This window comes from Plectropomus leopardus, chromosome 12 (genome assembly GCF_026936395.1).
Source record: "Plectropomus leopardus strain MGB_pleo_1.0 chromosome 12, ASM2693639v1, whole genome shotgun sequence".
Lineage (NCBI taxonomy): Eukaryota > Metazoa > Chordata > Actinopteri > Perciformes > Serranidae > Plectropomus > Plectropomus leopardus.
This window is the reverse complement of record NC_142187.1, coordinates 10,939,486-10,965,969: the sequence shown is the minus strand read 5'-3', so window position 1 is coordinate 10,965,969 and position 26,484 is coordinate 10,939,486. Positions and strand designations below refer to the sequence as shown.

The following is a 26,484-nucleotide window of genomic DNA, read 5'->3' as shown; positions in this document are numbered from 1 at the left end:
TGCTAATAATAACATGATTCTCTATAATGGCCACCATCAGTGCCAGGCAAAAAATGTTCCTCCTCTGTTTTAAGTTTGCAGAAGAAGTAAATGATTTCATTTTTTCTGTAATATGTGATTTGTAACATATCAGATGACTATCTTTACTTTTATTATCCTTGTTATATATGAGTTCAGTTTTGTTAGGTAAAAACACAAACAGCACAGCATCTCTGGGAAGAAAACTAAGTATAGTTGAAGTAAATAAGATTGGCTGATCATAAAAAGTAAAAATAAAACAGGAAACCCTGACCACATCCCTGCCAGCACAAGCTACCTTGCTACAGCTTGTTTATAAAGAGAGAATACAAAAAGAAACAAACGTTATTTTTCAGGTAACTTTGCAATGTCTCTAATTTCCTCTGCTAGTAACACAGTAACACATTATTTTTACAGTTATTTTCTCCACATACATTGCCTGTGATTAGTTTACTCCCATCAGGCCAGAAACACTGCTGCTGTGACTACGACACAGTAGTGGAGCTTTCCATCAATGGTCACCCAGCAGTCCTCCTCTTTCTCTGATTCATTGCCTTTTATGGTCATGCAGTTGTATCATGTGGACAGTGAGTGGCAGCACTGTCAGCAGAGGGGAAGGCCGCTCCCTCTGCCATCACAGACTAAACACAACTGTGCAGATCTGAGGTTGATCGAAGACAGAGTGTGAGCCAAAAAGGTGGAGATTCTCTCTGAATAATCCACCTTACTCTGGGTTAAATCTATTTTCTGTTTATACACCTTTTGGACATTTCCCTGCTGATTACTTCACATGTTTGACAAGAGAACTTCCTCACATCCATACATGCTTGGAGAAGCCTGAAGGTGGTGCCCAATTTTATTTGTGCTTAATGATTTCCATACAGTTTAACAGCTAGAAATCTGAAAATTATTTTAACCCAGACCTTAAAAGAGTTGAGTATACCCTGATTTCCCCAAGAAAACATTCTGATCTTACCGCAGACACAAATGAAATAAAATCAAGAACAGCGCTAGCTGAAAGGCTTCATGTAACCATAATTTGAAGTTTGCCCCAATCAAAGTTCCCTCCATGTGTTGCTCTAGGTGCTCTGGTGTGACTAACTCACCGTGTCCCACTTGGCGTTCATTTTCTCCTTCTCAAACTTGGCAAACTCTCGGCGGTCATGGATGATCATAAGCAGCTTCCAGATGAGCAGCAAGGCGAGGCCGATCAGCACAATGCCTGCTACCACACCTGCCACAATGGGGATGATGTCAGGTCCGGCCGGGCACTCTGAAAAAGAGAAAATGCACAGAAAACAACTGAAATCTGTTCATAGTGTTTGAAAATATTATCTTACATGTCCACAGATTCAAAACACATGTTTTTGTCATTAATTTTGACAAGTTATTCAGTGTATTGATGGTGGTCTGCAAAGATTAAAAGGCCCACTCTTTCTATTAAATAGAACGACCATGTGGAAGCTATGCTGCTGTTTTGGGTTCACCATTTGTACCGAGGGGGATCAGACCAATGCATGTGTCACAGCTTTAACCTTGAAGTAACACAGGAATTGTACAAGTGAGGTTAAAACGAAATACCAGGAAGGTATAAAAGGTTTCCTTTTGATGATTTCTTCCCTCTAGGTATCAAAAAAGGGACACAAAAAGGTTGTATTATCAAAACTAAAAAGAGACAGCAGTATGACTGGCTTAATACTAATTGTATGTCTTTTTATAAAATCATCATACAGGCAACATTATCATGCCAACACTACCACTGCTACTAACATTCATATATATAAAGATGAGGAATCTAAACCAAAATTCAAATACTTTTAAACAGGTACCTTTTTGAGATTTTCTTGAAAACAAATACGATTCTGTTTTAACATTGTGCTGAATGCATTTCCTTTGCTGTAAGTAAAGGATAATGTCCTCCAAGATGTCCATTATCAGGAATTATTGGACGACTGGGAGGCAGGAACAGCCCTCTGCATTGCCTCAGTGGAGACTGTTAATTTGTGGAGGTAACTACAGGCTTTCCTATTGTCCATTAATTCCTGATAATGGACACCTCAAAGGGCATTATCCCACTCACACCATGGTCACTTGCCAAAGAAAGAAAAAGACCACTCATTTCTATTTTAATGCGTTTTGCGATTTTCCCTGGTAACACCCAAGGATTCACCCAATACCTGGAGCAATATTTACAATCCCATAAGGTTCTTATGCAATTGAAACATAGTTCACTACTTCAGTAAAGTAAACATATCAGATAAAAATGACACCATCTGATTTTTAATTTTTGATGTTAATCTTTGCAAAATGTCGCTGTCCAATCATACCCAGGGTATCCACCACGTAGACCTCTTTGGTGTCGTTCCTGATGGCGTAGGTGTAGTAGAACCAGCAGTCGTTGGCGTCTCTCTCTTTGCAGTGAGTCAGTGGGAAGCTCTGGTCAGTGGGCTGGGGCAGCTTGTCGCGATCCCTCACCTTGATCAGCTGGAAGTAGCTGCAGTCCCGCTCGCATGTATCCTTCTTCTCACCCTCCCCAAATGCTCGGCACTGCACGCAATCTCTGTGAAGACATGGACGGAGGGTTGATTTTCTTTCTGTGCTGTATTCTAGTCATTATAGTCCCAGCACACATTGGTAAAAGGCAGAGAAAACTCACATTGTGACCAAAAAGCTGTGAATAGCTGCCAATCTAAGCAAACCGCATGTGTATGGACAATGAACAAAAATTCTAAAAAAAAAACTAAAAACTAAATTCTCTTCAACTGTTGAATTATTTGGATTTTTTAGAGTGTATTCAATTATAAAACTGTAAATCTAATGTCAAAACAGTAAGGCATAAATGCTTTTATAAGAATGTGATGGAGAAACACTGAATCATTTTCATTTCTATTTGTTGGCCCTTAAGTCATCAAATTTAAATATATTAAGTTATATTGAGTCTAAAAAACAGTGGGAGCTGATTGTGAATTATGGAATTTAAACTACCCTCAGACTGTTAAAAAAATAGTCATGCAGAGACATGACATCTGGGTCCTCAAAAGTAGCTATGGCCTTGCTTTAAAGAAACAGGTCTATTCTGAAAGATTCAATATATTCATGCTGGTAAAAAACAAAAAATATCATCAAAAACAACACAAACCCACTAATTTTATGTGGTAAATATATGAAACAAGTTGCAATGCATTTGCATAAAAAAGCTTTTTACTGCAAAGTCATCTTTCTGTAAAATCCCCCCACATTTTTTTAACTAAAATATTAATAACGAGTCTAAATATGGAATAAAAACTCTACACTTACATGTTATTTCCTAATATCTGTGTCCAGCAGAAACCTCACATTTAAAAACTGTAGAATTTTACATTTCTGGCCTGATATGCAAGCTTCAGACTCACTTGTGCTCAGTGCAGACGCCAGGACAGGTGGGACAGATCTCGCAAGTTGGACCCTGGAATTTGGGGTTGGTGCATTTGCAGAGTCCACATTCACATGTACCGCGACCGTTACAAATCTGCCCGTTCTTGGCGAGGCAGGTGGAAGTCTCCAGGGAGCAGTCGCAGGCACTGCCTGTGTAGTTGGCATCACAGATGCACTTCCTGCACTCACAGCGCCCGTGTCCTGGTAAAGTACAAGATAGGGTTACCACAGATACAATAAAAGAGGTGTCAGTCTTTCAAATGATTTAATTTCTCCAATCCTCACCTCCGCAAAGCTTGTTGTTTGAGCGGTCACAGTTGAAGTTGTCACACTCGCAGTATTTGCCGCTGTAGATCTCTGCAGGATTCTCCCGTTTCTTGCATTCACAGGTGCCGCAGACACAATCACCACTGTTGCTGCAGATATCAGTGCCGTTGTCTTTTCGGCAGTTAGCATCAAGGTCCTCTGTCCGCACTTCGTCTTTGCTGCACTCGCAGAGACGCCCGATGCGTCCCTCGTTACACCTGAAACAGGAAATAAGAGGTTAAGCAAAGTTGAACATTTCATGACTAAAATTCAAAAACATGAAAAAAAACATAGTTAATGTTGGAATTTCTGAATTAATGAGATTATTTGAGTGGAAAAAGTTAAAAAAAACAAACACATTTCTCCCTCTTCACTGACTGAACCATGTATCACAGAAGCCCAAAGTCTAACTGTTTTCCATTCAATTTATCACCACCGAATATTTTCTAATAAGCAGTTCCTTTTTCTACTTAAAGATGTACAGTTGTGTTTAGAAACAGAAAATCTAAAGACTTTCAAGACTCTGTGGTACACAATACAACAGCACTGATTTAGCAAATCTTTTTGGCTGAACGCTCACTTGCAGGCTCCACACTCGAAGGTCCCGTTGCCCTCATCGCACTTCTCACTCTGGGGCTCTCCTTCTGCGGCGCACTGACAGTCGCAGATGAAGTTCAGGACTACCTCCACCTCCTCTGTGAAGCCCAGTGGTTTAATTTTTATGATCTCAGGCTTGCCATGTGATGGACACTTCTGGGATTCAATGGAAATCTTGAAAAGCACCTGGAAGCCAGAAGAAAGTTTATAGGGTCATTAAAACTTTTAAGGAGGATGCCTTGAAGCTTATCGTTCCAAATTTCAGACATGACCTATGGCATTAGTTGATGTGTTTCTCATTTATTGTTTGTTTTGTTGTGATTTTTTCTCAATGCATGCATTTTTCCCAATTTTTTCCCAATTTGGAATAACCAATACCCCAAACCAGTAGGAGATACTTAGCAACAAGGAACTAACTTTAGCTGAGGTGTCATGCTTCTCCCATTGTGCTTTGTCGAAATGTTCCAGAAGTCATTTTTTAGTTGCATCATTTTCACACCAGCAAAAAGCATCAAATCTACCTCGTCTCCGATGGAGATGTTGGAGCACTTCCTGCCGTTCTCTCCTGTCCCCTCCACGCCGTTCTTACAGATTGACTTATATGTGATGGAAACTCCCTCTGGAAGTCGGCCGTTTTCCAAAATGACCTCAGATGACAAAGACTGTCCAAACAAGAAAGATCGATCAGTCAGCATTGGCTCTAGTGGGACAATCACAACCTATGCATACAAGCTATTTAAATGCAAAAACCCAGCTGCTACTTTACAAGAGATTTTATAGTGCCTGGTCTCAGTAATATGTATGTAAAGTAGTGCAGAACAAAGGCACAATTGTCAACTCTGAGTCATTTAGTAACATAGACAGCATTCATGTAACCTGAATGTGTGAATAGTATTTCACATCAGGGAGAAGTAACCACAGCAGTAGTGACTTCAGTGTTATCTTTTGTCTTCACAGAACACGTACAAGTACATGACCATTTATGGTGACTCTTTGTAATTTTCATTTAGCCTGAAAATCTTTTTATGGTGAGGAAAAAAACTATTTTCCTCACAGAATGAATGGAAAAATTGTGTGCAATAATATGCTACATCACAAAATATTCAAGAGCAAACAAATCAGAATCACAAGTTATCTGTTAATTTCAGGGACAGTCAGATGTGATGTGAAGGCGGTGCAGTTTGACTCACATTGTAAGCATCAATAATGAGTTTGATCACGTTGCTGGAGTTAGAGGACAGAGTGCCAACAGCTGATTTGGGGATGAGATTTTTTAGCTCCTGAAAAAGACAAAAGTGTTGTAAGTCAGAGCAGAGTGAACAAATATTAAACGTGCATTTTACTGCCGAAATACATGAAGAGACGATGTACAGCAAACACAAAGTTTACCTTGTAAACAGGCTGGAATTCCTCAGTGACAGCAAAGATTGTCTGGATGTTGTGGTCACTCAGTTTCTGAACCAAATGGGCAATGGAGGGGTAGTCCTATCAAAGGATTCATCGACACAGAAAAAAACACAAACGTATGAGGAGAGGGACATTCAGCTAGCATTTCAAATCCCAGACTCTGTGGACAAATGTGGGTTAACATCAGTAAGAAACTCTAACAATGAGTTAAATCTTAGATCTTAGCATGCTCGCTCTAGAAGGCCTGGCTGAGGCTGCGGACACGTAATGGTCAGGGTTGAGGCAGTCCGCCGACGGTCAATGTAGGGCTGTCAGTGAACGTCTCCTGCCTTAGTCTTTGTGGTGTGTCCTGCATCATGGCCCATGTCAGCCTTCGTCAGCTTTTTTTTCAGCTGATTCAGCGTGTTGAAACTGTGTTAGGGTAAGTTGATAAATGAAATCACAGTAAGGCTGAAACAAACTTGCTATAAAAAGGTAAGACTATTATTTTTTGCCATTGAGCTGTTTAGCAGACACAGTTTAAAACTGTTTGTGTTATTGTTCACTAGCTTGGTAAATATGCTTTGTTTCAACACTGTGTTGTTGTTAATGTGCTAACCGGCTAACTTGCATCCTGAATCTGTCCCGTTGGTCTTCCTGTTTCCCTTTTTGAGTGATGGATACAGACTACAGCTGCCTGCTGGTATGGAGAATAATTTCTTCTCATATAGGCGCAGAACAAATGTGCTGTTTAGCCTTCAGTTATAGTCTTTGCGGTGTGATCACAGGCAATTTTTTGGCAGAGTCTCAGGAGACGAGAGGCGAGGTGAGTGTTATGGATAGTGAGGTGAGTGTGAGAGACTGCATCTCGACCCTTCTCCACATGCTCAGTTAGCTCCCCTGGATACATTATGCATATTTAATAAATGACGACTTACATAGTAGTGGCTCATGGTGTACTTGTTGTTCTCCAGGTGACACTTCCCATCGTTTGGCAGGACGATGCCGCCCAGTTTGCCGTCTCCAGCGAAGTGGAAACCAGCATCGGTGGAAAACACCAGCAGCCGAGTCACGTTCCTCCAGCCGATTTGCTCCTGGGCAGACCAACACAAAGAGTTAGTTATCTCAGTTATCTGACACTATTGCCTAGATACAGTATCACGGCAAAACAAGTCTACATTTCCAAATTGCTGACACTACAGGGACGCGTCTTCTCACCTCACAGACCGCCACCTGCATGATGGCATCGAAGCCCCCCTCTGGAGAGTCCAGGTTTCCTGAGATCTGCTGCTGACTGACCAACCGATTGAACTCGTCGCCCTTGTCTGTGAGCTTCAGTACATTCTTATAGCTGAAGGGGCTGGTACAGTTCTGGTTCCCTGTGCAGGGGTTGCTGAGCCTGGCTGGCGTGGTGCTGATGTAAGGCATGACTGTCTTCTCCACAAATGAGCCGAAACCTAAAAGGAGAAAGTATTTTACTCAGGATTGCACTAATATTTTTTAACACTACAGTCCTTTAGATGATTATTATTGATGTTTTCTTTTTACCAATCCTAAAATCCGAGGTAATCTTCTGCATTTCCTGCATGAGGTCAGTGCCAAGGTTCTTGACGTTTTCCAAATCATCTTTCATGGAGAAGGAGAGGTCCATAAGGTAATACAGGTCGATGGGGTAGTCCTCAGCACGCTTGAATTTCAGGTCAAAAGTCTGGGGCTCACCTTAAGGAAAAGAAATCAGAGTTTCTTACTGGAAATTAATTTTGACAACAGCAAACATATTACATATAAAACATAATTTCTAGAACTGTTTTTTCCCCTCACATGGCAATGTTTCATCAGATATCTTTCCTGCTCAGGCAACACATTCAAAGATTTGGCTTCAGAAGTTGAATATTTACCAGATCTGAGTGTCAGAGTGAGTTTCTGGGGCTGGATCTGGGTGATCTGGTCTGGTGACAGTTTATCGGCTACTTCCTTGTTGCGGTTGGTGACGGGCTTGTTTTTGTTGATGTCAATTTTTCCTCGTGGATTCTCAATTTTGGTCACAGCACATTTTCTCTTCTTCAGGGACTCCAGATCATCACAGCGTGCCGACTTGGACTCACCCACAGTGAGGAAGTTCTGCAAAATAGCACGACAAGTTTTGTGATGATAATTCTCAATGAAATTTGAACCACATATCACACTCATTTCTCATCTTGCTCCGTGGGCTTGAAGACACCGAGGAGATCTAATCGGTGGCATAACATATAAAATGTTCTTTCAAGTATCGCACATCACAGTTTAACAGATTTTTTTTGTTAGTTTATTTTTGTCATCAACCACACTAAAATACTGGTTAAAGCACAGAGACAGCAGTGTAGTAGTGAGGTCATAAAAAACATTTTCACCTCAAATACAAATTCCCAAAGTGGAAAAACTGTAAAGTAATTTTATAGGTGATGTATGTGCAGAAACATCCGGAAAGGAAAAAAAGACTCTGAAGCCAGAAGTAACAGTTTGTTATACATTTGTGATATATGAACCAATAAACTCACTAATATCTGGTGTATGAATGCTGCAGATACCATTTTCAGGATCTGAGAGTAAACAATAAATGTGGCCTCTGAAATCAATCCCTTTCCCTTTAACTGTCTGTTTTTTAAAGCCATTCTTCTTTGACAGCAGGACACAAGCATAAACAGATGACTGAGAATATCGATTGAATGCACATGATGTCCCACAAGGCATAGCGGAGGAGTTCTTGAGACATTGAGCTTAGTCAAAACAAAAATTGTGCTTTGACCTAATTCTTTCAAAACCACATGACCCACAGAGGCCTTTCCCTCCCGCGCATCTCGCTGTATACATCACATAAAAAATATTCAAATAAAACACAAACAAAACTCCTGTTCTTCTGCAGAACATCGAGTTTGCAGGGCGAATACGAGAAATGGGGGTTATGTTGCAGAGGCCAGCATACACACCATTCATGGTTTTTCACAACATGAAATCTGATTGAAAAGGTGCAAAGCACTTTCTCTATAGAGCTATTTTAGTGATGTCAGAGTTGTCCTTCAGTGGTGACCTTCCCTTGTGATTTTGGGATTGATTATGAACATCAAATGCCCTCTGAGTACAAAATATTAAACCAAATGTACTTCAGGGTGACCTATATATTTCACCTCATCTGGTGAAAACACTGCAGTTATGCTGTGATTTCATAAGCTCGGGTGGATATCAGTCAGCAGTCTGGCAGAAAAAAGTACAGACAACATTTAACAGGAATGCAGCTCTGTATTGACATGTGCCAAACTGACAAAAATACCAAACTTAAAGAGACTCTGTTCAAGAGAACTCACCTTGGTGTGTTTTTAGCTATTGCTGATATTTAGGGTCCAATACAGGTTGGTTTTAGATAAACAACTCTCGATCAAAAATCATTAGTGATGGGGACATGACTAAGTAGGCTGAGGTGTTTGCTGCACATTTTACAGCAGCAGTCCAATAACCTCAAAAACTTTAGTTACCAAATTGTAAAACAGCTTTTAAAAAATTCTGGGGGATTTATTTTTTCAACCTAAAATAAACCCCCCAAAACATGTGACCACATCAGTGGGCATGTCATATCTAACAGGTTGTAGTGAGGATGGAGAACAAAGTCAAGAGAGAAATCGTCAGTTAAAAAAAACATGCAGTGGTCGCAATAATAGTTGGTTCATGCCTGTTTGCTTATTTTTTTTAGCAAAATCAAATATCTGTAATAGCAACAGAAATTTGCGGTAATTATTGTAACATGCAATTTTGCTACAACAGTTTACTTCTGTTGCACATTGTGCAAGACCCTCTGATCATGACACATCCTTAATTACAATGAGTCTTCACAAAACTGGTTCGCTGGATAGAACCAAGGTTCAAGAATCCTGAACAGCAGCGGTTTAAGGACCAGAGCTAATTTGGTGGAAAAGGGGTATTTGTAATGCAGCTATAGAATTTCAGTATACCAATCCAAACCCTTATTTGTGGGGAATTTTTTGGTTTCTAACACCGATGAATTCATGTTTAAAGTCATCATATTATCAGAGCAAAGGTCTCCTACTCTATTATTGCAGTAAAAATATGACAAATGTAGTATCAAATGTAGTTCTGCTGATTGACGCTAATCTCGCGTTCCAAGTCTTACACAGTAAAACTGAAGAACCTTTAAAACATGCTGTTCACCATTCTATTTATTGTAGAAGTTACCACTAGGAAATACGTCCAAAGCATTTTCAGCACATCTGACAGACTCTATAGAAAACATTATAATTCTATAACATTTGCTTTTTGTCTGTCCTGCACATTGTTGCCACCAAATCAGTATTTTCCTGTAGTGTGGTCTGCAGGTAGAGTCCTTGCCTTGAGGACAGAAAATGTCTATTTAAGATGATTATTTTAGCCCGAGTTTCCACTGTGAGACAAGAAGCAGCAGGACTCATGTTTAAAGTTAACGGAGGAGTTGTGGTTTATGTGAATCTCTTTACTCTCTAGTACTACTCTTCAGTTGTTTGGGCTTGCATTTATAGGATAAGTACAGTTTATGTGCATGCTTATCTATAGATGCATCTATTTGTATCAATACTATAGATGCAAAAATTAATGTTAGGAAATAAGGAACACAAAAACAAAAGTTTTTTTTAACTTTGCTTCCTTTTCAAAATTTCAAATAAGCATCTTAAAAACATTGTAATGACATTTTTTAATCACATTATCTTTTGATTGAGTTGGTTGTTTAAAATAGATCAGATTATGACTTAGGGATGGTGTACACAGACTTGAAATGTTGGAATTGTCAAAGGTCACTATTAGAGTTTATTCGTTATGTTTATTGTAAATTGTATTACTCAATGCACGCACTGATGACTTCCAGCTGCGTCTGTTAGCCGTTTCTGTGTCATTCAACCATTGTGCAATGCAGCCACAAACTCTGAACATGCCACTCCCACAGCTTGAGAGTCTTCCAGATAACTTTTCAGTCCTATGATAAAACACTTTGGTGGCAGTTTTAGTGACTTAACTCACTTCATCTGAGCACCATCCACACGACTCAGCGACCTGGATGCATTCCCCACACGATTGTGCGTTCGCCTTGATGCATATGCTTCCCTCTGAAAGAGACAACACAAGTTCCTTTCAGCCAAGATGACAAAACAGATTTTCCATTAGTTCACTAACTCAAACCAGCTTTGTTTTTTGGCTGTGAGACACAACCCCATCCCAGTTCAGAAAACTGAGTCATGCTGCAAGAAGCTTCAGGCAGCCCACCAAGTGATGACTTCACCTTGTAAAAAAGAAATAATTAAAAAAAAGCTTCCCACAAACCAACTGGGCCCACAGAGTCATAAACGATGAATGAAGAAATGCAAATTGTCAGGAGGGGATTGGGTAAAACGGGTAAGCACAGCTGTACTGCTTGGTGCTTAAGAAACGATACAAGGGCGATATATGGCACAAAATACAGAGCATGACTGTCTACTCAAAACCATGATAATCGACACATGTATTAAGCATAAAGATGAATATGAAGGTGACTGTATTGCACTGGGGTCTTTGTTAAACATTTTACGCTGTGGGTGAACTAATATTTAACAGTTAAAAAATAGAATCATGATATTTCCTGTTTCTTACCTTGCTGTGCCCAGCTGCCACCAAGGATCGCTGATAACGTAGCTATTAAAAGTAACCGCAAATCCATCTGTGACAAGAAAAATGAAATAACTCAGTATTAGATCAGACAATCCTCATTATAAATTGTGTTAGTGAGAGCTGACAAAAATGGTGTTTTGTGTGTTTAACAGTCACATGTACTTTGTGTTGGTTACAGAGGTTTAACCCTTTGAAACCTGAACAAAGTGGTTGATTTCTTTCAAAAACACAGACAGAGGTCCCTAGTTACAAGAAAATTACCTGAAATAAAAATTGAAAAAACAGGAAAAGAAAAAAGGGTAACACAACAAAAAAACATAAATATATAGATAAAATAGTTGTTATTATTATTATTATTATCATCATCATCATTTTTTTCTTCTTCTTCTTCTCTTATTATTATTATTATTATAAACAGTATGTACAAATACAGTTTTCTGGACATTTTCCCTATTATTTAAATTACCATTACCCTACATTAAAATTACATTATCAATTATCAATTACATCATCTACATTAAAATTAGTGAACACGTGAAGAAACTGTTATATCATCAAGTGCATCACAGCAAATCCTTCAGGCAAATGTTTTTATGGCCTGATGACTCCTAAATCATTAGTTTTTAATTTTAATGAGACCACCAGCACGAATAAATTTGGGTGATGTTGTCTTCCTAACAATCATCACTGCATGTTGTAAAGGCTGTATCCTGCATTTTAGTGAAATTCCTCAGTTACTGTTAGACAGCACAGGGGAGGAGCGACTCTAATTTTGCTTATTCCAAATATGGAGGAAGGAAATGCCCACACTCTGCTGCCAACAGCTGCCAGTTCATCATCACTTCCATGAAACTGCCATACTACGTGCTTGCTTTCTGACTGTGGTTTGGAAACGTTTAAGCTGTTACAGGATTATGTATGGTTATCTCGACTTTCTCCACAGGGTATTTCAGCTTAGACTATATGAGACACAGAGACAGAGGACGACAGAGAAGCTTGAGGAGACATAAAAATGTTGCATAAAGGAGAGAATATTCGCATTTACACTTGAGGTGTTTAGATTTAACCAGAGTGATTCATGATGAGTCTAACAGCAGACATGTAATGACTCTAACCGAGCAGAAGCTTTAATACCATGATGACCAACATTTAAAGCTGCCACACAATCCGACTGGAGAAAAATAACTGTGGTTCTACAGTCCTATAATGCCTCTCCCACACTGAGCTGAGCCGCTGAACATTAACCAATAAGCCACAAAAACAAAAATACAACTGGACAAAAGTGGCTAAACATTGTTTATTTGACTGCAACTTGATATCAAGTCAATGTTTTTACTAAGTAAGTTCTGCAGAAAGAACCTAAAGCCAAGGTTACAGCTTCGCAGAGAGAAAAGGCAGGTGTGTTCATGTGTGTATTCCCATATTTGGTCTGGCAGCTTCATGCCTCTTCCTGAATCTCTGCCATTCCCAACAACTCCAGTGACACATTTCCTTGACGGTCTGCCCAATCCTCAAACTTGGAGACTCAGACCAACTTTCGGTTTACTTGCCCCAGTAAGATGCAGCCTTCATAGCCTACAATCAGGAAGTGTTGATAGCAGCTAAGTCAACAGCTGTGTCCCAAAATAGTCAGTCCCTGCTGGATATCATTAAGCTAATTCTCACATTGTCTTTGTCTGTGGGTGCCATTTATTTTACATGACTCAAGAAAAAAAGATATTTTTTAAGTTAACTTTGGTTGATGAAGAGATAAAACTGGTGGCTTTACATAGTTAGGTACAGAGCAGACACACAGTTTATCAATGAATTTTCAAAACCTTTTCATCATGGCTTCCCCATTTCTATGACTGTCTTTAAGTAGATTAAAATGGGAAGGCCTATATAGCTTTACTTTAGTCCTACACAGGGTTCATACAGACAAGGCAAGTCAAATTCAAGTCAAATTTTCAAGGAACCATCTGTTGCAAAAGATTAGGGCAAATTCATAAATGGAAACAAACACGTTACCACAGCCTAAAATTTAACTTTATATTAATTCACTACTTATTATCATTATTTTCAAATTTCATGAAATAATTTATCTTTTGGTACTCTTTTAATTGAAGTTCTTCTTTTCAATGACTAAGGTAAAACCTATTCAATATAGTAAGATATGAATTTTGATTTTCAAGATATTCCATTACTTCAATTTCAGAGTACTAAAGTCAAGTAATCCAAGCACCTCAATCATGTTGCAAGAGCCCTGCATACATTAATAAACACACACTTCCCAGGAAAACTGCTCGAGCTTGCTAACTACTCACATGTTAGACATTAGCAGCCTCTGTGATGACAAAATGCCCCTCTGGTATATTTCTTATGTGATGAGTGATGTTTCAATGGCCATACAGCACAGCACTAGATTTTAAATTAGTAATACAATGGCCATATTTTTGCATGACATTACATGTGTTTGGGGATTTTTATGAACACAATTTAAACAACATCCTATATTAAAAACTTTCCCAAAACATTCTGTTGATTCCAAACAATTTCCATGCCTGGAAAACAATTTTTCTAATTTCGGAACTTTTCCAGGAAACTGAATACTGTGGGAACCCTATAGGTATATGCGAAATGCTCAGTGAAATGTTCAGTGATGTGTTTGCTGCAGTGCTGTGGTTCAGAGGGTACATACATCTGCAAAAACAACCACATCCTGTGAAACTGGGCCTAATGGCCAACCTCAATTTGAGTTTCCCTTAAGTGCTTTAGTAATAGTTATCATACTGCTGAGTGGGGAAAAAAAACGTGTCAGACAAAACAAAATGGCAGGCTGAGAGATATGTTGAGTAGTGGGAGATGCAAAATGAACATTAACAGTTGAGCCAAATGTAATTTTTATTTGAATTTTTAGGTGCATTTTAACATCTGGCCAGAGGCAACAGATGGAAATAATTTTCTGTTGATCAATGGGCATTTTCCCTTTACACTTCCTGAAGAACTTGTGGAAACATGGACACAAATGTTCAGCATTCAACACACCCAGCAAGATGATTATTATTAAATTCAAACCAACACCAACTGCAAAGACTTTCTGCACTATTAGGGCTCCTCCCCAACATTCCTGAAGTACAGCTATGTTTATCACGCTGGGGCTCAGAATGCAAATTACAGGGAGCTGACAGACTGGGAGGCATTCAGGGTCCTTTATGCCTTTGTGTCACATTAGGGAGGCACTGGCATTTGTGGTAATGATCTTGGGGCATGATATCTTTGCAAAGAGGCTTGCTATAACATCTACTCTGAATAAAATATTAAGTACACCTCCCAACCTTTTAGCTTTTTCTTTGTTTACAGCAGCTCTTTGGTTATTGCCAAAGCTTTATCAAAGACATAAATTAGATAATTCAACAGAACAATAAGACCTGTGGTGGCAAGTCTCATAACTTTCTCAGTAAGTGATAACTAAATTATTATATGACCGTTGTAGGAGGAGACTTCACTGTCTCACAAGACATGGAGAGACATAAAAGACAGCACTGCTTCCACAAAGCTAACGTCACAGATGATAAGAGCTGATAGCAATTTCAGACAGAGGTAGACTGATGAAGTGTAATTTAAAACAGACTGTAGTAAAAGTGCCCTTTATAACTGTTAAAAGATTATAAAAGAAGGCCAGTTGGTTTGTGGTGAATTCATCAGAGAGAAAGTCAAATCAAATGTGTTTATCTTTATTACATAATGTAGCATCTCTGATCTCATGTATTGGACAGAGAATTATTAAATGACCTCTTCACGCAAAGTCCCTCTGGTTTAGTTATACTTTCGCCACATTTTGTCCAATGCAAGACAATATACCTGTCACTTTTTATAATGGGCTTAACACTGGCTCCAGTTTTTGTATGTGGCGCCTGTGTTTACAGGTTAAAGCAGCCATAGTGCCCGTATGAGCACCACTGCTCAGGTGCAGCGTGGCTGTCGCTTTGCTGCAGCACAGGAGTCTTGCTGATTTTTTCTGCATGACAGAAAAAATCATGCAGAAAAAATACAGTGAAAATGATCATTTAACAATTATGTTGACATTACACTACCTTTTTTATATAGTTTTAATGTCTATACCCATTACATACACAAAGAATTACAAATATATCTGTTTTACTCAACCTTTCCTTTTCAAATTTCAAAATAAAAGCCCTCTGACAATGTTTCTTTCGACTTCAGTTTTTAACACCTTTTATCGTGAAGTACTTTCATTGCCGTGTTGTTGACAATACAGTGGCTTGCACAGCTTCATAATTTAGTGGACTATAATCTTTTGATTGTGGGTATACAGTAGTTATAGCAGCAGGCAGCTCTGCAGCAGCTCAGTGAGTTAGCCCTAATTTCCACCAGATCTGTGTGTGGTCTGGCTCCGCTCCGTCACGGCAAACGGAGAAAATAGATAACACTGTAGTCTATGTGTTAATTTCCACTGGTTCCTCTGCGTTGCGTATCAACTTCGTCTCAGCTACACAAGCCTCCAATTTTTGCAGATTGTATTTCACTTAACTACATCAACAAAACGTCAAAATGAGCAGATCCAGGCCTTTATTCATCAGGTCAGAAGTTTTCAAAGGTCATTACCGGCAACACGGACAAAGAGAAGCTAATTATGGAGGTGGAATACCACAAAATTATTTATAGAACCACGCATCATTTTATAAGGACAACCATAGAAAGGAAATGGCGTTGAGCAACTTATTGGAAGTTATGGGAGTGAATCGGCATCACTAAAATTAACCCAGAGAGTGAATGGAGTTTTTTTTTCCTTCTGTACTGATATACAGTAATGTGCGTGATTCTGTAATTACCGATCTCCTCGGTCTCACCACTCCAGCTGATCCGGCAGTGCTATGCCGTGCCGGACTCAAAACGCAACCGGTGGGGATTGACGGATGCCGGAGCAAGGAGCAAAACCGCAGCAGAGCCGTAATGCAACGCACATGCAAGCGGTGGAAATCCGGCGTTAGTCATCATGCGCTGCTTGCGTGAGCAGCGCATGATCATGTCCAGGCTCAGGTAGAAAGTTATCTTAATGTTTCAACACCTGAACAGGAACCAGCAGCTGCCTCTCATTGATGTTCTTTTTTTTGACCCAATACTGAGGCACACAGTTAAAACTACTGGCCTTTATCTTTCCCACATATCAGCTGAGAAAATCATTCAACTACACACGAGGTCATGCCATTTCTTCTCTCACAGTCAGGGTGACTAATGATAGCAGGCAGATACTTTTACAAAGTCCTAGCCTCCTCATCCTCCTCTTTGAACACCCCCTCTCTATCGTCAGGCAGAAACTATGGTCTATGAGTAGTCGTGATGACAGACCTGAGAGCCTAATATTTAGAGTAACAGGAGTACACCGTGTCGAATCATGACTTTGTATGGTCAGGCTCGAGAAGACAGAGATGGTACATGCTTTGTGCTTGTGATGCTGAACATTAGCGCCACCATTTTTCATTTACAATTCTACCTCTGTTGATAATAGCCAGAGCTGCTCAGCTCTTTCCAGTACAAGTACATTAACCAAGACACTGGTTTTGACTGGAAATGCTTCAATATGGACACGATGGACTGGAATAATACAAAGCAGGGTCTTGCATAGTTTACCTACTCCTCATCTGAAACAACTGGACAGTTAATTGATAAGTCTATTGATAAAAAATAACAATTTTGCTGATGGGTAATGAGTCTGGCATTTTTTTGCAAATATGAGGATTTGCAGCTTTTCTTTATCATACATGTGTATTTTTGGGTTATAGACTGATGTTAATATCAACTAGTAATATGAAGACACCAACTAAGGCAACTGGTTTTAGATTATTTTTCTGAAATTTGATTTAAATTTTTTTAAAAAAACTAGTAAGAGATACATTTAGACATTATACATTACAGATACATTAATATACATTAGTGCCAGATGAATTGGTAATAGCTGCTGCATAGTTATCTTTTTTCAGATTCTAGTCATCATAACCTCAAGCTATAGGATCACTGCCCAAGTTTTTCAGAGTCCAGACAAAAAAATATGAAAAGGTTATGCAGTAAAGGGCCTGATATAATTAAGATGACTCGAGTTGGTCTGAGAGAGTGAGGACATTTCAAATTAAGTGTATGTACTAGACAAGACAACAACAACTTCTGACTGACCTTCTGTTTTCAGTTTTTTTCAGAAATTCAAATAGGTCTGATGTACTCATTGACAGCTGTTTTACTAGTCAGAAAAAAATAAGTATGCCAATAAAAGCTTTGCAGTCTGGAATGAGAATGGAACATCCTCTTCCTGTGCCACTGCTAGAAAAATGGGGACAGGAAAACTGCCACAATAATGGAGAAAAGCGATGAAATTGGCATGGCTGCACAGGTTTTTATAAGTAATCGGCTTGAAAAACTGCTCCTAGCACACAAGCAAACCAAATCTTCAGTGATGACTGAAAATGACATCAGCTCAACAAATACATCACTTGCTACTGAATGGTGAAGACAAACTGTCATGAGCATGACCAATGCTAAAAGAAACTCTTTACTAACTACCGAGTCTGGTCAGGCTGATAAAATCTGGCTTATACATTGCACTGTGCTCTGTTGACTGTAGATTCATGTATTTCCCAAAAATTCCAAGTGATGTATGGTCACTGGCAAGACATCATATCCTCCCAGAGAAATAAATCAAAACGTGTCAAAATCAAACCAGCCACAGCAGCAGGGAGAGAATCTCTCATCTCTTTTTTCTAACCCTCATTGTGCTTTTCTGTTGAGTAGTTTTATCGTGTAAACACTACCTGCCTGCCAAAAACCAATACAATAGCCCAGCTTTCAACATGAGCAGTGGGGGGCTTCACAGACCTCAACGAATGTTTTATCAAGAGTTTCTTCCAACCGCTGCCCAGAAGAGCCGACTGAAACTCAATCCTTTGCCTTTTTGTTATGGTCCACCGCCTACCATCAGTCTCAGACAGGTCAGAAAAATCATAATCTTATTTATGTTACTTACAGACAGTTATAAAATGAATTTCTGGAAAATGTACTCAATTACAACATAAATTCATAGATTATAATGTTTAGATGTTGAGTATGTGATATACATTAACATTATGGAGATTAATCAGAATAGTTTGTTCAGGAAAAAGTTAGTAAAAGCACACGGCTCACTCAGCTACTCTGCCAGACACCAGGCTTTAGTTAGTTTGATCACCAGCTGGAAATACATTTGGGATTTTCCCAAGTCAGGGTCAATGTCAATCATACATGAAAGCAGTAACTGAACATGTGTGCTGTGACATTGCAGACATGTGTCACCACTCCATCATTGTTTACCCCTTCCTCTCTCTTCCTGTGACTGTTATCAAATGGGAAACGCACTATGCAAAGTCTGCGGTAGGAGAGTTCTTCCTGATAGGGCCACTCACTGATACTATGAAACACTGCACTAATAGCTTTATAAGGTGTTTATAACAGTTATGGTTAATACAGCCACAGAAGTGTCCTTAGCTGATAGACTGTCAGTTAATGAGACTTTTTTCCTTGCTTCTATGTGTTAATATATAGCTAATGTGTGGGGGTTGTTCAACTAAAAAAAAAGAGCTGCACTGTCTGATTAAAAGAAAATATATGTATAAACTCTACTGAGTATCTGTCTTTCTGACACCTCTGATTTGTTGCAGCAACTCCTATAGCTTTACACAGACAAGCCTTGTGTTGTCTGAAGGTGGGGCATGGCACATCTGTGAATGTTCTGTAATCTTTAACAAAGTCCATGTTTCGACTGTGGGTGACCACAGTTCAACAAATTGATCTAATAATGTCTCTCCATGTGGTTGAGTTTATGGTATATGTACTGTTGTCACAAACATTTTGACTTAAATCAGGTTTTTTATCTATCTAACTTTTTATCTTATCTAACTTTTATAATGAGAAACATGAAACATACATGAAAACATGAATTTTACTTGAAGCACTACAATATTAAAAGCATATTTCTGCACCTCCCCCAACATCCACCTGTGACAAATATCTTTATAGCAAGACAAACAACAGAATCAGCTTCCTGCTGAATCTGCTTTGCTTCCCCTGCTGAAAATTCACCACTAGTAAACAAGCCAGTTTCACAATGCCCTTCATTCTTGGGTGCAACTTCAATGCAAGATGGTGTTGGTGCAAAAAAAGAGAAATCAGCTAAACTAATGAATTCTGAAAAAGATTAGGGAAACACTACAAAAACACAAATAGCTAATACACATGGTTCATCTTGGTGCATGCAGCAGACAGATTAAACTGGAAGTAACTGCAAACGCAACCACATATCTAGCGGGTTTCTCTGTGGTTCCTTGTTTCATGCAGTTGGAGGTTAACCACACCCTGCGTCACTAACCTTGATCGATGGCTCAATTTCTTTCTCATGAAAAGAAAACTGCACTCTGACCAAACACCTTGGTCCTAACTTGCTGTTGCTTACATACTGCGCATCATCACAGGGTTCCTACAGCTTCAAGCACGTTAGATTTACGACTTTAAGATCTTTTTAATGCCACTTGGAATTAAATTCGAGACCAATTTTACAAAAAAAAACATAACTGAAAAGCAACTGATTACATACAATTTCCCCCAATTACTAAATGTAACTGAAAACATGACTTTTTTTGGTGACATTCATGCAACAGATTTTACATATCCAAAGTAACAATAACAACAACAACAACAACAACAATAGTAATAGTAATGATATTAAAGATGCTATCAGTTACATAGCTTTGATTTTCAAGTGATGTTTCTGTTTATTCTTGCAACATGTTTTATTTCTGTGTGTTCTAAGCCAACTTGTTATTTACATTTTGTGAAATAAATCTGGATATGTGGTAATTTATAATATTTGAACATTGAACTAATGACCAAGTAGAAATCTGAACTCCATGTCTTGACCAGTTGGGAACCAATGTACTATACTATACTTCATTCCAAGCATCTTTCGATGTAAAGAAGCTAAAGAAGTAAAAGAAGAGAGAAGGGGACCGTGTACATATGCTATGGCTGCGTGTAATAATTACTTTTTTTATTATCAATAATCTGCAAATTATTCACTTGATTCATTGTTTGGTCAAAAATGTAAAATATTGTTTAAAACATTACAATTTTCTAAAACCCAAGATCTTCTAATTGCTTGTATTCATGCAACTGACATTCAAAAACAGTGAGATGTTCATTTTCTTGTGACATAAGAAAAGCATCAAATCCTCACAAATGAATGATGTTTGGTATTAGATCTTGAAAATTGACCTCACTCAAACCGATCCACCTTGCTTTATCCACAAGTGTACATGCAAGAATGAATTGTATTGCTCTGCAGCATCTATTCATCAACAAACTATACATTTACCTTGAGAAATTTTCATATTAGGATTTCTAGGTATTCAGTGATCCCGACAACCACAAACTGAACTGATTCAATGCTTATTTAAGATAGATTGGGCCTCGTTTCACCTGGTAATTTAACATAATCTTTAAAGAGGTGATTCTAGAAATTGGATTTTGGGAAAGGAGTTCAGCTCCACATTAGGCTTTGTTGAGGGGTGCACGATAACTATCGGGACGATAATTATCGGGACGATAACAGGAAATTATGACGTAATTCCGATAAGTCCAATATCATGACGAAAAGCCCCGATAACATATATATTTTTGTCAGCACGGCAGTGCCTCGTTCCCACTATGACACCCGAATGGCCTGCAGTGAATGCTGCGTTCACGTGATGTCGGCATAATCAGAAAATCTCTTTCTCACTGGGAAAAATCAAGAATACCCCCTGACGTCAGAAAACAACTTGTTAACTCTGTCATAATTTTGGTAGTTGCTGACTTAAATTGATATCCGCACTATTTTTCCATGTTACACATAAAAAATAGAAATATGAACTTAAAAAGGTCGAAAGAACAACTAGCAAACGAGGGAACGGGGGAATTTACGTTACACCTTGAATGCAGCATGCAGCAGCGTGCCTACGAAAACAAAGAACATGGCGTCAATTGTGTGGGACTTCTTCAAAGTTTCCGAAGAAGACAGGCGCTTGATGACCAGCCCTTCACCCTGGTCGAGGACAGAGGCTTTTCCCGTCTGATTAATCACTTGGAGCCACGGTTTACATTGCCGAGCCGCCGCTACTTTTCTGATGTGTGCCTTCCAGCTAAGTATGATGCGATTGCCAAATGTATTCACACTTTGATTGATAACAACGTAAAAGACATGAGCTTTACCATGGATATATGGACTTGTGATGTCAGCCCTGTAAGCATGAGTCTGACCGCGCAGTGGATAAATACAGACTTTAAAATGTACAGAGCGGCGTTGCACTCCCAGGAGCTGCCCGGATCACACACAGGTATAATGATTCAACAGACTTTTTTAGCTATGCTACAGCGGTGGAATATTAAGAAGGAGATGGTGCATGTTGTCTTACGAGATAATGCTCGTAATATGGAAAAGGCAATGAATGAGGCCCTCCCTGTTTTTGGTTTTGTTCATAGTATTGATTTCATGATCTTAGGTATATGTGTGTGTTATCGGTTATCGGTTATTGGTATTGGCCTTTAGGAGCTGAAAGTCATCGGTTATCGGTATCGGTTTTAAAAAACAATTATCGTGCATCCCTAGCTTTGTTTATCGCACCTCCTAAACTTTTTTCCTCCTCCTCCAACTTTTTAATCTGTTTATTTTCACTTGTTTTTGGACAGTTTTCAAACTGTGTAATGCATCTCAACTCACAATATGAACCCAACAACCTCCATATCTAGTTTAAGGGATCTGACAGCTACACAACTTGTTGTGTCACATGCATCATGCATTCTGATATAATCCAATAATAAATGCTGCCCTGAAATGCCAAGAACTTGCGAAAAAACAGGCAAAGTGAAAGATGGCATTCTAAACAAGTCAGCTTTTTTTTACGGTGGCTGGGTCATCTGGTCGTCCACAAATTGAGATGGGTGCCCATCCCCCCAGCTCTGTTTGCCACCCGGTGAGCCAGCTGGCCCCCAGATGCTGCAGAAAGTCACAGTCCACTCTCAGTCCATTAGGCACCCAAACAACTCAGCATGACTCCACATCCATTCCCTAAATTAAAACCACGCCCCGTCACTGCTTTCCTCCCTAACAGGCTGTTGAGAGATCAGGAAGAACGTCTCGCTTTTGACTGCAAATGCAGCATGTTTGAAGGAAACCCAGCCTACAAAAAGGAATGCCTTCTTTATCCAGCGGACATCTACCATCAGTTTAAAAGTGCTGCCAAACTAGATTGTTACCAGGCAAAGTCTTTCTCTTTATCTATGTTTTAGAGACAAAGCATAGGGACATATTCTGCCCTGCTGACATCCAGTCGGCTAAAAAGAATGATTGATAGAATGATTGGAAATGTTTTGTTGTCCTTTCCTACAATAATTTGGCCAGTATCGAAATTATTTTTGCTATGAAATAAAGACACCAAGGATTTGAAGAATGACCTTTTTTCCTTTTTTTTAATGTGAAGTTAATGTAGGGTCTCTAACATATTAATTTTTTTGTGGTGGCCCACATCTACCTCCAAGTACTGGTTTCCTATTTTTGGAGCTGGGCCCTTTATTAGCTGCGCTTTTGGAGTGTTTAGTTACTCACTGCTCCTCCTGAAACACAGAGCATATTCTGGGCACAGACAGAACATCAGACACAGTGAAAGTGAAACTTAACCGTTCATTGCACTGCGTCTGAACATTTGCTTTCACTCCCTTTGCTGCAGCGGCTCCTCTTTTTCAGTAAACTGATCTGAACAGCTATGACCTGATTGACAGATAATTGATCAATAGTGGATTAATCATTGACATCCCAGACTCATACATTACCAGTATCCCAAAACTGACAATAAGGTAAAAGTATGAAAATGACATAGCCTAAACTTTCTGTGGCAAAAAAGTAGAGTGATTAATAAGAGCAAATGTCATGCAATAACATGTCACATTTGTTTTATTATCTAAAAGCCATTTAAAAATCCAAACAAATCTAATTGTCTATATGTTTATCACTCAGCAGTTAGCAAACTATTCCTGAAAAGAGTTAAAGTCAGTCTGCTGCATATTCTTTTAAGCTGTAGAACAAATTGCAAGACCTGTTTGGGTTTGTCTGTCATGTGGAGGAGATCCCGATCTCCCAACCCTCTCGAGAGATGAGATAACGCATTCCAACTGAACTGGCCCCATAGTATGTCTCGGGAAAAAACAACGTCACTGAAATATGGGGTGCTTTTTCCACTCCTTTTCAACCTGAACCCAGAGTTCACTCGGTCAGTTTGATGTAGATTGAGTATGATCACAATCTTGGCCCTAAGCAACTTGTTGAAACCCCTTTGGTCAAGTTTTAAAATGCTGTTTCCTCTCTCACTTTCTATTAAATGCTAAGGCTGGATTCCATATAGATACACCTTGTATATGTTAATATAATATAATATAATATAGTTAATTGTTTCTCCTTTATATTAATCTTTTTTTGTATTGTACAAATTTGATCATTTATTTCTTAATACTGTGCTTTTTATGTTGTTCTCTTCAGGTTAGTTTTCCATGACCATTAATATTCTGTACTTTTACGAGAGACCTAAAATATGTCGATCTCCTGTTTCTTGCTGCACATTTGGCACTTTTATACCTGTGTTGTGATGACTTCCAACATTTTACCACAGAAAGATGGTACCACAAAGAGCTAATGATTGAACCATGATCATATATCTATAAACATAGGCTACCCTTCCTATATGATCCGCCTGGCCAGATCATTCATGACTCATATCTGACAAATAGAGTTGAGTAATGCTGAGTGACCCTTCAGACTGCCCCGGACACTCCTAGCCGAGGACTGTTCGCTCTGTTTTAACATCACAACAATGTAACTAAGGGAAGTGAGTCACTGATCTACAGGGAGCCGTCTCTAGTCTACAGACACGTCTACCCTCATGTCTACAATTACTAGGCCTGGTGTGCATTATCTGCATCTATACACGCTGCACAGCATCACAGACATGTGTTTTCTCACCTCAATACAATGCTGTTGCTATGTCATTATGATGCTGTATATAAACACAGACAGGCTAGTAATTAACCTAAGGCGTTTTATTCCCATGTCTCTAAATTAGGCCTTGGTGAACGCAGATTACTAGTTCAACAAATCAAGCTTCTCCCTGAGATTAACAATAGGGGAAAAAACACCCCCTCAGGCTGCAATTCCTCTGGGTAAGCGAGAGAGGTAGGCAAGACCAATCTTGTCCCACTTACATACTGCACAGTCAACAGTCCTGAATCAGAGCTGTGGGCAAGGCTGAACAAGAGACTCTTGATTCTGGTTAACCAATATGGCCTTCTTTAAGACTTCTTGGTCTCACTGTATCCTCAACCACAGTTTATACAACCCATAATGCACTTTGACCAGGCTGGGGTCCAGCTATGAGTTGTGTCAGTTTTCTATTACACTTCACACTAATGTTTGCGAATTTGGCTTACAAAGTGATGTTTTTTTCTTTCTTTATCATGTATGTTTTGCCAAAAAGGTATGCAATGTCTAGAGTAGGTTAAATCAGATGCTCCCTTCTTGCATGCACAAACACAGATGTTTAAGACATCTGCAAAGGTATTTTTTGACAAATTGAAAAAAGTCTGGTCGGACAGATGGACTCGAGTGCTTAAAGAGCACTCCTTAGGAAAACCAGGTCGCTTTGAAACACAATCTTCACTTTCCAGGAAATGGGAAAAACAATCGGATTAATGGTTTTGATAGCATTAGTAAAAAAAAATAAAATAAAAATCAGACGATGATAAGACATCACAATACAAAAAACGTGCTAATTTTCTTATAGTGTACTATTGAGCCTTTTGCTATATCGTTGCCTAGAGAAAGGCAACTAGAAATCCTTTGAGGAGACTTAAAATGTAGCAGTTAGGGTAGTACATGTAAAAGATTAATCACTTAACTGTTTATTCATTCCTTATGGTTTAACCAAAATATAACCCACTGTAGCAATATGACAACAATGCCAGCGTTGTTTAACAAAACACTTTGAGGGCAGAAAATTCACAACGACATTGAGAATTGTTTTCTTTTTTTACATTGACATTTGCAAGTTAACACCATTAGGCTCAGATATGTAAAAGTTTCTATGATATTTGACATAAGAATGAAGTAATAGTGGTGTTAATAGTTATCCAGAAGTGATAAACACGATCTTTTCACACTTTAAACCACCCATACTGCCCTCTTTGGTCATACAAAGGCCAATTCAATGGCCTACTTTCGGCACAAAGCCCAGATGAAGACTTATTAAGGGGTCAGACTTCAGATGTTGGTAAAAATATGCCAACATTTCACATGTCACGATGTCGAAAAAAACCGTATTATATGAGGAAATTGACAAAAATGTCGACAGCTAGCTTAGCAAGTTACCGTTAACCCACACCCAAAGTTTGCCCCTGAAGACAAGCATTCCTCGCTTCTCCCCTTTTGTCGTTTCGTGTTTTCGCCCAAAACATGGCACACTGGTAAATTTGACATATGTAGGTTAAAATAACGACACTCACCTTGTGTTGATGCTGTACTGACGTCTCTGTTGATTTAGAGTAACATTAGACCGAAAAAACCGTCCTCTTTTGAGGAATAAAAACGGCTACTGAGGCGAAGACTAGCTAAAACTGTTATAAGGGTCCGCTTTGTTTAAGCTAATAAACCACACCGCCAAGGACGTAACGTTTCCGCTCACCATACGTCAACGGCCTCTGTATGAAAACTAAAACTTATAAAATATGGGCTATATAAAAAAAACTGATAAGAAGCGAAGAGTCCCCGGCTCGTCCAAACACGTTACAGTCGCAGCTCCGGTGCTGCTGGATGTTTTTTTAATGCCCCAGCTCAACAAACCTCTACTTCTTACTTAGACCCCGCCTACACAGGAAGAGCAGCGGCACGTAGCGGGCGAAAGAACAAACACACCCGAGAACAGTGATGCAGTGAACCCGTTTTAACCTTCTCACAAACACACACACACACACACACACACACACACAAAGAGAGAGAGA

The 26,484-nt window shown here is 39.1% G+C and overlaps 1 protein-coding gene across 2 annotated transcripts in view; it reads right to left on the bottom strand.

Annotated features, from left to right (window-relative positions):
- The window catches only part of LOC121950942 (integrin beta-1-like), a 29,639-nt gene extending 3,315 nt beyond the window's left edge, over positions 1-26,324 (bottom strand). The window contains exons 1-15 of one of the 2 annotated variants that reach the window (XM_088085066.1): positions 25,990-26,324; positions 11,368-11,434; positions 10,762-10,847; positions 7,620-7,842; positions 7,270-7,440; positions 6,940-7,178; positions 6,660-6,815; positions 5,725-5,820; positions 5,526-5,615; positions 4,857-4,997; positions 4,319-4,521; positions 3,718-3,956; positions 3,411-3,633; positions 2,346-2,578; positions 1,125-1,291 (exon numbers count right to left, since the gene is read on the bottom strand). In XM_088085066.1, the coding sequence (XP_087941192.1) occupies positions 1,125-1,291; positions 2,346-2,578; positions 3,411-3,633; positions 3,718-3,956; positions 4,319-4,521; positions 4,857-4,997; positions 5,526-5,615; positions 5,725-5,820; positions 6,660-6,815; positions 6,940-7,178; positions 7,270-7,440; positions 7,620-7,842; positions 10,762-10,847; positions 11,368-11,434 (2,334 nt within the window). In that variant the 5' untranslated portion in view covers positions 25,990-26,324. The remainder of the gene's footprint in view (positions 1-1,124; positions 1,292-2,345; positions 2,579-3,410; positions 3,634-3,717; positions 3,957-4,318; positions 4,522-4,856; positions 4,998-5,525; positions 5,616-5,724; positions 5,821-6,659; positions 6,816-6,939; positions 7,179-7,269; positions 7,441-7,619; positions 7,843-10,761; positions 10,848-11,367; positions 11,435-25,989) is intronic. The other variant, XM_088085067.1, reaches the window with a different exon arrangement.
- Between the last annotated feature and the right edge of the window lie 160 nt (positions 26,325-26,484).